A 14,537-nucleotide genomic window follows, 5' to 3' on the forward strand; every position below is an offset into this window, starting at 1 on the left:
GGGAACGAACAAAACGAACGACAAAGGACAACATTGGAAGTAGCACGGAATTTATTCGCGTCAGCCGATCATTTTGCGCTCACGAGCTCACACGCTTCATCTCGAATCAGCTTTGCTTTCGGCACCGTCACGTCCTTATCAGTCGCATCAGTAAGCTTTCTTCAACAAAGCGATACGATCACGAACATTTAATGGGTTGGCATTATCGTTATACAGGATATATCTCTGTGCGGCGCATAGAATCGTAGAATCAAATTATATCGAATTGCGTCTTTCTTCCTTTAATTGGAATAAAAAGGATTTTAATCAAACGTCTTTCATCGGTAACACAATTTTCAGATAAGATCAAAGCAAGACTCCTTAGATCACATTATAGTGAAAGTTAATGTTTGTGAATAAAAAAAGAATATATTTTAATATTTAATATTAAATTTTAATATTACTAATTTATCTAAAAAATTTTAAATTTTAATTCCTGGATATATTTCTCCTTTACACATACATTTATTATTCATTATCCATGGCTCTACTTTTCTTTTTTATTTGACAGTCACTCTAGCTTGTCTCAATATTTTGCAATTAAAATAAAGATTCTCACAACATTGCGACGTATTTAGCAACATTGTAGCCTCGAAGCGTTAATTCTCGCGAAGACGTTTGACCCGCTTTTCCCGCTTTCCTTTTCCATATTCGGATGTAAAACGGCGGAAAACGCAGGCGGGTACGTGAAATTTCGAAGGGGGAAGACGTGCCCCCCCCCGTCGACATTGCCGGGGGCAAAGTCGTGCACCGAAAACCCGATAACCGGATAACCGATAATGGGTGGGTGGGAAAAAAAAAAGAAAGACTCGTAATCGCCATCCGGAGTTCGCGTTTCCACGCAATCGGCTGAAGTAGGGCAAATGAGTAGTGGATTATTATCAAGTCGGCCCTTCCATAAATGGAGAGACGGCATTCGCGGCGCGATGGAATGAAACTACTCCGACGTGAATGTGAGTTCTCGGAGCGCACTGTACTTGACCGAGTGGTCATTCAAGAAGAGGACCCATATTACCGAAAATAATATTATAGAATATTACGAAAATTCCTTTCAATGAGATTTTCGTATTCATTAAGAAATTATGAGATTAAATAAAAGTTAAATCTTCTGATTTATGTTGTCTTAACTTATCAAGTTCGAATAATGCCATGTTTCCACAGAATAAATTCAATTGATTAATGAAAGGCGTTAGAAGAGATAAGATAGAGATTTATGTCAGCAAGAAGATCATTTCTGTTCACCGTCAATTATCGATCAGATTTATATTACTTTTTGCGTGAGAGCTGTTAAATTATTCAAACACTAAAACTCACGCTTTGAGTCTAATAAAAATTAATCGCTTTCCACTTCCACGGAAATAATCGCGTACGCTATAATCGGCTCTTATAAAACACAACGTTGCTATTTTTTTTGTTTCGTTTAATTATTCGCGATTAATGGGAACGCGGCAAATAATCGATCAAGTACCGGATAGGATAAAACAATTACACGCCCACCGCTCTATAGATCGTTACTCTCGAATAGAAATTGCCGATTGCAAGCCACGATAAAAGATACAGTTTCGTTAGATCGAGTTCGCGATCCATCGCTCCATTGTCGTTCGGCCGACTCCACAATGTTGTCCGTGTCACGTACAAAAGGTACTTACGAGGGCCTTGACCGACACCCCGGCGAAGACGGGCGCGTCTTTGGTGAATTTCGAGTAACCCTGCTCGCACACTCTCAGGTCACCCATCGACCTCGCTTTCTACGATCGAGCGAGAGAGCGTCAACGAGAATACAAATTAGCGGTGAGTCGTTTCGAGAGAGACGCGAGTTCTGTGAAATATCGATCGTAAGCGATAATGAATCGTGTCATCAAAGACACGTCAAAAAGTTTTTTCTATTCCAAGTGGGATAAAGATATTTCATGCTGCATATATAATTATTGAAATCTTATATTACTTTGTTATCTATATCCTTAATTATGCAAATGTGATAAAATATTATTTGCATAATATTAATCAACATTTACAAGGCTATGTTTAGTTGCAAAAATTCTGTTGTATTATATAAAAAAAAATTTTTTAAATTAAAAATTATTAAAATAAAAATGTTATGCAATTAAATTAGCATTTTACGTCACAGAACTCGCGCTCTAAATGTGTGATTAGTATATTATTAAAATGTTTATATTATTTGCTTAGAATTTGGATAATCGCCACGTTATGAAGCAAATATTGTAAGTGGCTCATGCAGTAACAAAAGTTAGATAATGCATTCCTCATTCCTGTCGTACATATTATGCCGAAAACTAATTTGCGACATCGTTAATAAACATTCGCATGCTTGCACAAATTTTATGCGACGCAATCTCTTCTTATTTTGTCATTAAAAAAGAAATTGCGAGAGTAGAGTTTACTTTATAGATATAAAAAAATATTGATTATGCAAAAAAAGAAAAATTTATAAAGACTATTACTCAAGAAGATTGTCATAAAAGCTTTTAAAATAATTTTATCTTTAAAATCAATTATTAATAAAAAAAAAAAAAAAAAAAATTCAAGATTCTATTTTATCCTATTTTGTATAAAAAAGCTTTCTCTTCAATTTTCTAGATTGAATAAAAAAATGTGCATTATGTATTTAAATGCAGTTAAATTCTTATAACATCGTTTTCGACTACAATGAGCAAGACAAAACGAACACATTACGTCTACGTAACATTCGATGCATGTTTCAATGAATTATAGATATAATAGATTATGCATACAAACCTCTTCGATCTCCACCGTGTGGCTCGTTTTCCCAAAAGCCGCCTGATCGCCGTCACTCATGTTCGAGATGTCGCCAAAGCTGCGACACTGTTAGTGACAAAATACATCTGACAAATGTATTAACTGCTATTAACGAAGCAAATTTGCGGCAAAAGCGTACAAAATAATCATCTTATTCTTATCGATAGAAAAAAAAATATACTTTCTATCTTATAAAAGAAAAAAAAAGAAATGCTCGATAAAACGAGCTTATCTCTTCTGTATCAATCTCCACATATTTCGCTGTAAATATAAACATATATATAATCGTCCACATGTTACTTACTAATTGCTTGATGGACACGCCGGTCGCGATTCGTTCTCTGGACAACTTCTCCTGATCGCTACGGCTCGTCTCCGAGACATAATTCTGTGTCTGCATGCGCAAAAAGAAGAAGAACAAAATGCAGGCGCGGATCGGTGAGTAGGCATGCAAACAACGAATATTAAGCCCGCTCAAGTTGCGTTTATTGCGCGTTTCTCGCGCTGTAAATCACGATTACACGCGATATTTTCGCACGAAATGTGCATTTTACTTTAATTATATGTTAATATTAATCGTCGCTTCTTTGAACGACTCGCTCCGATTTGCCGACATAAAAGGAAATTATAACTTTCTTTTGCACAAAAAGTGACTTTATATAAAACGTGCTCGATCGTGTGTTGCTTCATTACTTATTCTCATTACTTATTACTCGCGTAAAAGAGCAGAGTTAGGCACGCAATTCCCGAAAGTGACAAAATGTATAAATGTGTAATCTCATTGACGCCTTTAATCAGACATCGCGCAAAAAGTAATTCTCTTAGTTGCTTAGCGTGATTGCACGCTAATTACTTAGAGCTGCGCGCCAGCCGTTATTTCCGCGATCGTGTCTAGTAGTAGCTCGCGTGATGAGGGCTCAGATAAGTCTCGTGCATGCGTTTATTCATTTGCAAAAAATTCAAGCTAGAAAATAATATCTCTCGCAAATGCATAAACACGTGAAATACATCACTAGAAAAGAGCTGTATAGAGAGAGAGCGAAGAAAACGAATAGAAAGAGAAGTAGCGAGTGTTTAATTAAGATTTACGTTAAATATGTCGAAGATATATTTTATGCTGACAAATTCTAAGAATTGACTTGCTCTGTTTGCGAAAATTTGTATGTGATGAAAGGACATCCGATAATTTTCAAACATCCTGTATATAATCATATAAATTATTTAATATTGAAAATTAATTTTCTATAACAAAAAATTTATATGATTATATAATGTTAATAACAAAATTAAATTAAGATTCGTAAAAATTAAATGACATTCGATTATAATTATTAATTTGCGATTAGTTTTCGGGCAATACGCTTTATAGCGCAAACTTACCAGTGACTTAACATTGACGTTCGATAAATCGTCCTCGTCGGAGAAATCGATCATCTCTGAATGCGACCGCCGAGTACCCGTATGCATGCTTGCGTCTCGTAAGCTACAGTTCTGATGAAAAAAAAAAGAAAACACAAACACACTGAGCATGCAACAGTGAGAGATTAATAAGCTGCGTCTACGCTAATTCGCATCGAGCCATTAGTCGCGTATGAGATATCAAACGGCAAGAATAATTATTGTATGTTGCATTAATTTCATTTATATATTTTTCAGAATTCAATTTTCCTTAATGTAAGCGAGATGACACTTAATTTCACGATTGCGCTGAATTTCGTTTACGATTTTTTTTTTTGGTTATTAAGAAAAAATCCATTCTTTTTCAATAAAAAAATTTCGCGAGCAACTAAAACAAGAAGCAATGCACTTACGATAATAAATTTATCGCATCTTGTTGTTTATAAACACAAATAATTTACAGAATTTTATCAGCACAGATATGCGTAATCGAACCGATATTATGCTAGATAGAGCTAACGTGCAAATGAAAGAAAATTTATATGCACAATTAGGTTGGCGACGCAAAATAAAAAAAAAAAACTCGGCACATTCTAAACATGTACATATACTCACATATATGTATATTATACTCACGCGATAAACAAGACACATCCCACGATACCGTTAATTGGCATAATTAAGGAATAAGATTTGTATAACACGATTGTTATGAGTATTGATTTAAAATCATTATTAAAGTTGTTTCTGTTCGAGTAGTTGTAAGTTTACCTTATGAGTCAAGGCATAAATAGTAACAGTAATAACAAAACAATAATAAAATCTTTCCTCTGCAATTGATGACAAATCGCTTAGCCGTTCACTCGTGATGTATTCAAATCTCGCTGAGTCAATCAATTTTTGTATAATATCAATACTAATCTTTTTTTTTTTTTCTAATCGGTGTCGTAAAGAATGATACACGGAACGGAAGTAAAAGCTCACGCTCACGAAGGGAAACGTCGTAATCTCGATCGATATCGTTCGCCGCTCCACTTAATCAGCGTATCGGATCTCTTCGGATTTCAAGAGCAGCTAGATAGAAAACTCGCTTCTATATCTGTGTCGATGAAATCTGGAAAAGCCGGCGTATGAAGATGAGCGACGAAAAATACAAGCTTCCGGCTTTCACCGATGCACCGGCGAAGAATTACCGAGCAAAGCGATAATTAACGTGATAACGGTTCCTGTACACGGTTATTTTATACCCGCGCATTTTGCATGTTGGAGGACGCCCTCGCTTACGTTTCTAGAGTAAGCGGCGATAATCACGAATAATCGGCGCTTATTAGATAAGAAATCGCGGTGACATATATACGCCGTGTCGATAATCGATGCGACAGAACAAAATAAACTAGCGAAAATAGCGACAGCTTATTACATTGCAAAACGTAAACACAGGGTGTCCCGGAATAATCACCGATTTCCTTCTTTCACCGATCCAATTGTTTCTCTAACAAAAAAAAAAGAAAAAAATTATCGATGATAACACGATTCTTCAACGAGAATTCAAAGCTCGAAAGAACTTCATGTGAAATTTAATTCGACGGAGCTTCGATTTTCGACGTCCTATCAGATTTTCTTTCCAGTCGGCTATTAGAGAATCCGTAGAAGTGAACGGATAGCTGCGGGACATCCCGCACATACACACATACACACTCACACGCACGTGCGCATCTATCAAAACGATTTATCACTTACCACGGAGATGTTCTCCTTCTCGAGATCGCTCTTCTTGCTCTTCTTGGTTTTCTTTGTACGCGGCGTAAGGTTCGGCGAGGTGGCATCGTTACCTGCGACGCCCTCGATCTTCTTCTTCTTCGTTTTCGTTCCAACCTTCGAGGGGGTCACCACGGTGGAACTGGCGGTCACCGTTTCCTCGCGGCTCTCACTCTGCAATGAAAAAAAAAAAGAAAAAGGTAACAAATGAGTAAATATATCAAATCTAGAACACCTGAATCTCTCTTATGGCATTCTCGCCCTGGGATTCTTCGCGCGTCTCGAACAATCGAAATAAAAATGTTAATAGTAATTCCTTCCGTTGCAGATATACCGAATATATTTCTTTCGTAACTACATATATCGCATGTGGCACACGCGGATCTCCCGGAAAGGAATACAAGATCGCGGAAACTAGATTCAGCTATTGTGCCGTTCTGGGATTCAATGGGCTTTATTGCGCACGTCGAGGTAAGTGAAATGCGGACTTTGCGGTGGAGCATGAAAGTTCACGTTCGCCCAACGAGCGCGATTTGCGAGCAATAATATCGATTTCATGGTATTGTAACGCAAGCTTTCCGTCAAACGTGTATAAACCAAAAAAAAAAAATAATAACATTAACGCATTTATGTTATCTTTGTTTAACGCAATTTAATACTGAAAAAAAAATTTCCCTCACTTAATGCTCTCGTAAAGCGTCTAACTCCGTCCTATACATTAAAAATTTTATTTATTAATAAGATTTACTAAATATATAAAACGATTACTAAATAATTACGTACTAAATGTGTGAAAAATATAAGTTAGAAAATGTGTTAAAGAAATAATAAATTAAATCGCACAGTTTTTATCAATAAAACAGTCGCGCTTCTTCTTTAAAGAAAGCGTTTAAGGTACTTTTTTATTCTATCTTTATAGAAAAATTACCACAATATCACGAATCTTTCTCTATCATAATCAATTATTTAATTTAATTATTTATTGTCCATATTTTATATAAATCTTATATAAAATATGAATTATCTAATAAATTTTATATATTTTATATAAATTTTATATAAATATTTTATATAATATCTAAAAAATCACATCTTCGACTGAAAATTCTCTTTACGAGCAAACCAGAATTATTGCTCCGACACGATGCTTATCCAAATTGCAAGCCACTCTTTGGGATGATGATCGGCCGCATATTCTCAGCACATTTCATTCGCGATGTATATACGTGAGCGTGCATAACGCGATCATCTGTACGTTAGAAAGGCAAGATTTGCGACGGAATATTTGTTTAATCATATGGTTTCTCCGGCGCGGGCGGAACTGTTCCGATATCGCACGCTGCAATTAAAGCGTCACCCGCCTACGTGATTCTCGGCCCAACTTGTAATTGTTCGACTCGTAATAACCCGAATCGCGCGCGCTTACGATAACACGCTGAGGTAACGGAATAATTATCAGAGGAAAGAGTTTAAGCGCGCTCACGGGTTTCAGGAATAAAAAAAAAAAGAAAAAGAGATCAAGATCATAAATTGAAATTAGGAAAAGAGATGTTGATTTTCGAATTACAAATTAAATGAAATGAGAAGCGCTCTCGTTCTCTTCCTCAAACCGGAACGATGAACGGACTTTGATTCGTTCGTAATGCAACGAAACTGGTATATACAACTTCGATGTATCGTAGAGGCGACTGCGTGATAAGAATGCCTGAGTGTTCATAGAGCCCCGACGATTTATGCGCAGCGGCTTAATTGCTCGACAAGTATGACTGCCCGACAAGGAAGACTTCCGATAAGAGTCTCGCGCATGAAAAGCAATATTCCGGAACGCATGAGCTACGCGAGCGTAACGCAAAACCGTGACATAATGCGCACCGCCGATAATCAAGACGACGTGTGACGATGTTTGACTATTAATTATCTCAAGAGTCAAAAACTAGCGCGGCGCGACATCCGATTTCCGTCGTCGTTTATATTCACTTTCGTTTGAAACACCGATCGAATGTATTCTGACAATGCGATTAAAAAAAAAACAGAGAGGCTGTTCAAACGCTCGTTTATTTAATGAATCTTGATAATAATTTTGACGCACTTTGTCAATTTTTTTTTTTTCAAAAATCTTCCATTAGAGCTCATAGCAAATCTTTTTGCTATGTTTATTATATTTCACAGTCTGTCTGCTTCCCATGCTTACGCGCTTTTTAATACGGAAAAATACGGAAGAGAACTTTGCGCTGTGTTAATTATTCACTCTCATCCCGAGAAAACCGGAAGATAACCGCTTCTGATTTTTTTTCCACCGAGAACTTTCCCATAGAAAGGCAATCGCGCCGATCACATCATCACTGGTTCACAAAATACAAAACAGTATAGCCGAACGATGTTCGCAAACTTATCCTAACAGTCTCTAGCACTGGCCACGCACTCACAATGACGAACGCGCGTCCACCTTAGTAACGAGGTCGACGAAGGACAGAGAAAGAAAGAAGGAGTCACTGGAGCCGGATTTCAAGTGCGAGCAAGACGGCCGGCGACCGAAGCAATAGTGGGAGTGATGTAGAGTGAAAGAGAGAGAAGAAAAGAGAAAGAGAGAAAGAAGGAGAGGACTGTAAGAGGGACCGGAGAGAAAAAAAGGCGAATGTTCTTGCTCAACAACCGTATCGTCTCTCTCGCTCGCGGTTGAATCCATCAGTGACCTGCACCAGCGCTCATAGATCAGATCGATCGTCGTCTAGGTCGTACCTGATCGATGATCATCCTCGGAACGCTAGAGGCGATATGAAAAGACGCACGAGGTGCCTCAGATATGTCTGAGGAATCAAAGGAACGTCTCCCGAGGAGAGCGTCTCGTAACGGGTTCAGGAAACTCGATGCTCTCTAAAGCGTGGCACGCGCTTCCCGATTGGCCGTTTCCACCAGGCACGTGGAACCGATTGGTCAAGTGAGAGCTCTTTGGATTACCGCTGCTCAAGCCAGCAGAACCGAACCGAGGTGGAACGATCCCGAGGAGCAAGCGGCCGGCAAAAGCCGTTCTTACGAGCACAGTATACGCAACGTACGATCGACTTTGACCTCGATCTTGGGCGGCCCTTAAGTGATGATATTGCGTCTCATGAAAGATGAAATTTAAATAAAATAAAATAAAGGTAAAAAATAATTTAGCGATACAAATTTAGTACTTGCGAAATTTTGCTTTCTATCCAAATATACCGCGTAGACAGAGACTACGTTAGAAAAATGAAATAATGTATTATTAATGAAAAAAAATTATGTGTATATATATATATATATATATATATATATATATATATTATAAGCAGTAAAATTAACCATAAAAAATTATCTTTTTTGAAAAATCTGCATACACTCGCGCATACAGATAATAAAATCAAGAAGATTACAAGAAGAATAAATAAAACTTGAGTATATAATTATTAAGCTTAACAGAATATACAAAATACAGAACGCACAAGTTGAAAAATAGAATAATTAAAAATTAAATATATCTTTTTCGAGAATTAAGTATGTCTCGAAAGTGAATTTGGAGCCGAATGTCATCGTACCACCGCATGATAAGCGACGTTTCACGGGTTGATACGAAAATTCGTGATGATAACCCGGCTTCCGTTGCCGTTTCACGTCTCGCATTTGCATGAGATTTGTGGCGTGAGCGATCGTCACGCGCCGCTGATCGTGGGAGGGTGTACCTTCGAGGGTATCGAAAAGATGAAGACAGATAATACTGGTTCGTATTTTGCGAATAATGAGTTGTAGCGAAAGATACGTTGCGAGTCACAAGCTGCAATTGTGCAGGAATGTTGAAATGAATAAGGGAGATGAATAAAGGAAGGAGCAGGAAAGGAGATTATCTGCTATTAATTATTATTTGTACTTGTTCTCGATTATTTTTTTCAAGCACGTCAAAAATTGGAAAGTTAATTAAACGGATTAATAGTAACACGTTTCAGCAAACGCCGTATAATTTGTATAACAGGAACATCAATTGACTAAAAACTCAACGCACGTCGATGAGAATATCATCACGTTATATGTGGATTCCATGTGGTCATTCCGAGAATCGCTTACCTGAAGGCAAACGCCGACGAAAAAAAAAAAAGAATAAACGAGATTAATCGTTCCAACGTGTAAAAACATGCGTAGGAGTTACATAGAGCGATGGCGCAATTAGTCTTGCGGAGATTGCTAGGAGGAGTGGATTCACAATGCACTCGCAAGAATTATCCAGCACCACCAAGCAAATCCGAACGCGCTTGCTTAAGTTATGGCGCGTTCTATGCAGCTCTTTACCGGCAAAAGCAGAAAACAACCCTATCAATTTTAAGATACATAAATTACACAATCTGTATATTTGTGAACTATAGTCAGACGTTAATGAAACGTGGAATTATTCTTCGAGTTGATCGGGCACTATTTTAATGATAAGTAATGTCATAGAAAAAGCAATTAATTTTTAAAACGGTGATAACAGTGATATTGCTCGACATTAATAAAATATCAGGGGCAAGGTATCGGCAATCAGGTACATAAATTATTAATAAAATTATTTCACTCTTACCTGTAGGAATGATTGGCTCGAAAGAAAGTGTCGTGACTCAAAACGGTGAATTTTCTCAACGCTTTGCACTCACGTTAAATCAATATGTCATTGTCATAAAATTTATGATAGTGACATATCGTTAATTTTAATTCCTAAACACTGAAAATAGTTGCGAGTGCAAAAATTCGATTTATCCAACATATATAAACAGATCTTGTCGGCTGTTCGAGTCTCTCTTTCCTTCGAGCCGTTTCGTTGTGCGTGGGCATCGAGTTAATTCACGAAAAAAGCACACTTACATCGCAGGCGTTAGAAACATCGCTCGTCTCCGTCTCGTCCGGTGTGGCCAGGGGCGCGCGGGGGGACACGGGGGGCGCGAGCGAATCGTCCGCTTTCCCCTCGTTATCGTCTCTCGTCGCCTCGTTAACGTCACCGCTGCGCTCCGTCTCGCGTTTCTCCTCGACGCCAGCTGATTTCGTGGCCTCCTCGACCGTGGTCCACGAGTCCAAATTCTCGTCGACGATTCGCTTCGTTTCCGAGAAGATGGTCACGCTCGTGTCCGACACGACGACTTCGGTTTTTTCGATGAATGTCAAATCTGACGCCGACAACTCGCTCGAGGACTCGTCCACTGGGTTCTGCGCGTCCTCCGCAATGGCCTTCAGACACTCCGGGATGGATTCGTTCTCGAAGATCGATCCCGACATTGCTGGTGAACTGGTGATCTCTGGCGATGCCACGATCTGATGAGCCGTTTTTTCATTGACTTCTTCGTTCAGCACACGGCGCTCCATAGCGAGAAACTCCTGTGTGCTAATCGTCTCCGTAAACATCTCAGACTGGCTAGAAATACCATCGTCGAAATTTTCAAATTGCTTCCGGATGTGAGGTTCCTCCTCGTGCTTCTCGCTTAGCTTTGAGTCTGCCTCTTCGATGATTTCGGAAGGCGACTGTTTGCCCTGAGAAATCGGCGACGTCGAAATCCTTTCCTCGACATAATCAGAGGAGTCCACAATCTTCTCGATATATTCATTCGTAGAAGATTCTTCGTTCGTGCAAGGAAACTTTTGCTTACTTGAATCTTGATTTTGTTGGTAGAGCGTTTCGTTGATGTTGTCGGAGGACTGTTGACTGCTCGAAAGTAACGCTTGTTCAGTGCACGTGTCCTGAACGACGTCTGCATTCATCTCATTTTCTTGATTGACATCGGTGCAAAGATTCGTCTCGTCCGGCATCTTTTGCACAAGTTCCTCCTCCTCATTTATGGAACAAGGTTCCATAAATTCCAAAGGTTGGGAGATCGACGTGTCAATGAGATCGCTCATGACGTTACTAGAGTCCGGGACATCCACGGCAGATAGGGCGTGATCCTTGATGATTGCCTGATGCTTTTCGCTGTCAATACCGTCAAGGGGTTCGTCTCCACTTGTCGGCCAATCGTCGTCACACGTTTTCTGAACGACTGTTGGCGCGGCGTTGTTGACTTCCGGTTGCTCGACAAATACATGTTCGTCCTCCTCTTCGTGCAAATACACCGGTTCCGGTTTCACGACGTCCACATTGACATTCGGGGACACGTGACCATTTTGATGGGGTTCCTCAATCAGTGAATAATGCTCGCTCTCGGCGGCTATAAACTCCGCGTTAATGTCGACTGGATCCTGTCGCCGGTCCAGGACGATCCTCTTGATCGTCTCCGGTTGAGTGACGACTGATTGTTCTTCGAGATCTTCGGCGACATCGTCGTCGCTCTTGCTCGAACAAATCCTTAGCGCCAGTTCGCTCTCTATCAACTCTTGCAGGCTCTTGTCCTCGTTATCGAGCTCGTTACGCGTATTGTTCGTGAGTACGAGATCGTCGTCGTCGTCGTCGTCGCACAAGGAGATTAGTTGGTTGTTACTCGCGGTTAAATCATCCAAATCAATCAAACCGTTGTTAGACTGAACACCGCACACCTCGCTCTTCTTATTACTTACTACATTGATCGATTTCTTCGTCGCCACCTCCGCCATCGTGATTCCTCGTGCGGTCACACCGTGGACGCACCTGGAAGGAGACGATCAGAATTTAAATCATAAATAAATCATAAATCATAAATAAGAGCATTTTGATAATGCAACATTAAGATGGTGATCAGACTCGTCCGATTTGAAGAATCCTATCAACTTCTTTATATTTCGACGCTTCGTAAAAAAAGTATAATATGTTGAAATAATAGGCTTCTCTTTTTTTAGCGCGAACAAAAAGAACGAATTTATAGACGTTTAATACGGAGATTCAAATTAATACAAAGTTGAAACTGGGCAACGGGAACGCGAAATGTAGAACCAATAAGTAACATTCACAAGCAACCGGTTTCCGTAGTGTAATTTCGAGCTAGAAAGTGCGAGATAGAATAAAAATTCCACGGAGCGAGAAAATGTAAGACGCTACGCGTTAAACTAACGATTTCGAATAATAAAAGTGCATTTATTTCGATAACGCTTAATTATTTATATATCGAGGAAAAATACTCGCCAAAATTAGATTATATATACATTACTGTGAAGATTAAAAATTATAAGAAACACACTATAAATGTCTAAAAATATTGTAAAAATATTTATGTTCAAATATTTCGAAATTTTCTCCAAAAATTTGAATAAATTTTTTCATAATAAATCCTTTTATATATTTGTAATTTCTTAATCAATCATAATAACACATATCAAAAATAATAATTTATTCAGCTATATTTATCATAGTCCATTCTATGCGGCATATAATAAGCGTATGTGTGTGTGTGTGTGTGTGTGTGTGTGTGTGAATCTGATCTCTTCGATCCACGCACTTGACTTTCTCCGTATCGGTGTGCAAAGAAAGCTCTTCAGGGACGCGCATGGTGAACCATCTGCCACTCGATGAAGTAGCGTCGGTTTATGGTTATGCAAAATATAGTCCGCACAAGTGGTCGTGCAAGATCAGGGTCGAGAGGATATATAGCTTGTTAGGCAACTCCTGCCGCTCGCTTAAATAACGCTTGCTTCAATTTATTTACCGCATTGCATTTTTTATCAATTTTATCCTATTAAATAAAAAATTAAATAATCCTATATATACTAATTAATTTGCACAAATATTATATTATGACAGGATTATATTACATAATTAAATTTAACGAACATTAAATTTAATAAGTTTGCTGTATGAAAAAATGATGCGTAAAATACATCGTTAAGTGTCAGGCGCGCAACAATAATTTCTCGCGTACGTCAAATTATAATAATATCGTCGTATTCTGGAGCATTGAAATTATATCATCGCATCTGGTATGTATTTCGTGCGCACTCGAAAATTTCTGACCCCGCTTATGAAATCGTCGCAACGGAATGCGTGATGATGATATTCTCATACGCGGATGTGCGAGCACGGAGATGCACCAAGAGCACCAAGTCCGCCACGATATTAACGGAAGTTACGCCTTTATAGAACCCAGTCGCGACTGCGAACCGGCGTTGTTGGCCGGCAAGCCAACCTCCTATTATTAGCCATTCCGCACGTCGCGCATTTATACTTCTGCGACGGAATGCACTTTCAAAATATGATATTCAAAACTCATAAAGAATATTTCGAGATAAAATTTTGCGAAAGTTGTTATTTATAATTTCTCTTTTATAATCAATAGTATTCTATTAAAGCCGTGGAATTAAAGGCAATGTGTGTCACTGTCAATTTTAAATTTCCTTCTTTTCTAAAAATTAAAACAAAAACTATCTATGATATAATATTGTAATTCAGATTGAGAATTAATTTAATGAATTAAAAATAGAGAATAATTTCAGGAAATTTAACTCGGTATTCCAATTCTCAACGTTTTATCGAAAGAGAGCATAGTCTCCGTTCATCTTCTTTTTCGACTGCTTGGAATGTAACGATTTGTCCCCCGTTTGTAATCCGCTCCGTAATTTGACGAATTCCAGCGCCGGGGGATGTATATATGTACATCCCCAACCGTAACAGTTTATAAACA

At 38.5% G+C, this 14,537-nt stretch overlaps 1 protein-coding gene across 10 annotated transcripts in view; it reads right to left on the reverse strand.

Moving 5' to 3' along the window:
* LOC126850488 (microtubule-associated protein futsch) overlaps nucleotides 1–14,537 on the reverse strand; it is a 63,490-nt gene that overhangs the window by 19,989 nt on the left and 28,964 nt on the right. For 3 of the 10 annotated variants that reach the window (XM_050593557.1, XM_050593560.1, XM_050593563.1), the window contains exons 1-6: nucleotides 10,828–12,498; nucleotides 5,956–6,147; nucleotides 4,198–4,308; nucleotides 3,122–3,211; nucleotides 2,797–2,883; nucleotides 1,689–1,787 (exon numbers count right to left, since the gene is read on the reverse strand). In XM_050593557.1, the coding sequence (XP_050449514.1) occupies nucleotides 1,689–1,787; nucleotides 2,797–2,883; nucleotides 3,122–3,211; nucleotides 4,198–4,308; nucleotides 5,956–6,147; nucleotides 10,828–11,853 (1,605 nt within the window). In that variant the 5' untranslated portion in view covers nucleotides 11,854–12,498. Of the gene's footprint in view, nucleotides 1–1,688; nucleotides 1,788–2,796; nucleotides 2,884–3,121; nucleotides 3,212–4,197; nucleotides 4,309–5,955; nucleotides 6,148–10,827; nucleotides 12,575–14,537 lie in introns of those variants that run through there. The other 7 variants (XM_050593561.1, XM_050593558.1, XM_050593555.1 and 4 more) reach the window with 6 other exon arrangements.

The sequence above is a fragment of the Cataglyphis hispanica genome, chromosome 6 (assembly GCF_021464435.1).
Source record: "Cataglyphis hispanica isolate Lineage 1 chromosome 6, ULB_Chis1_1.0, whole genome shotgun sequence".
Lineage (NCBI taxonomy): Eukaryota > Metazoa > Arthropoda > Insecta > Hymenoptera > Formicidae > Cataglyphis > Cataglyphis hispanica.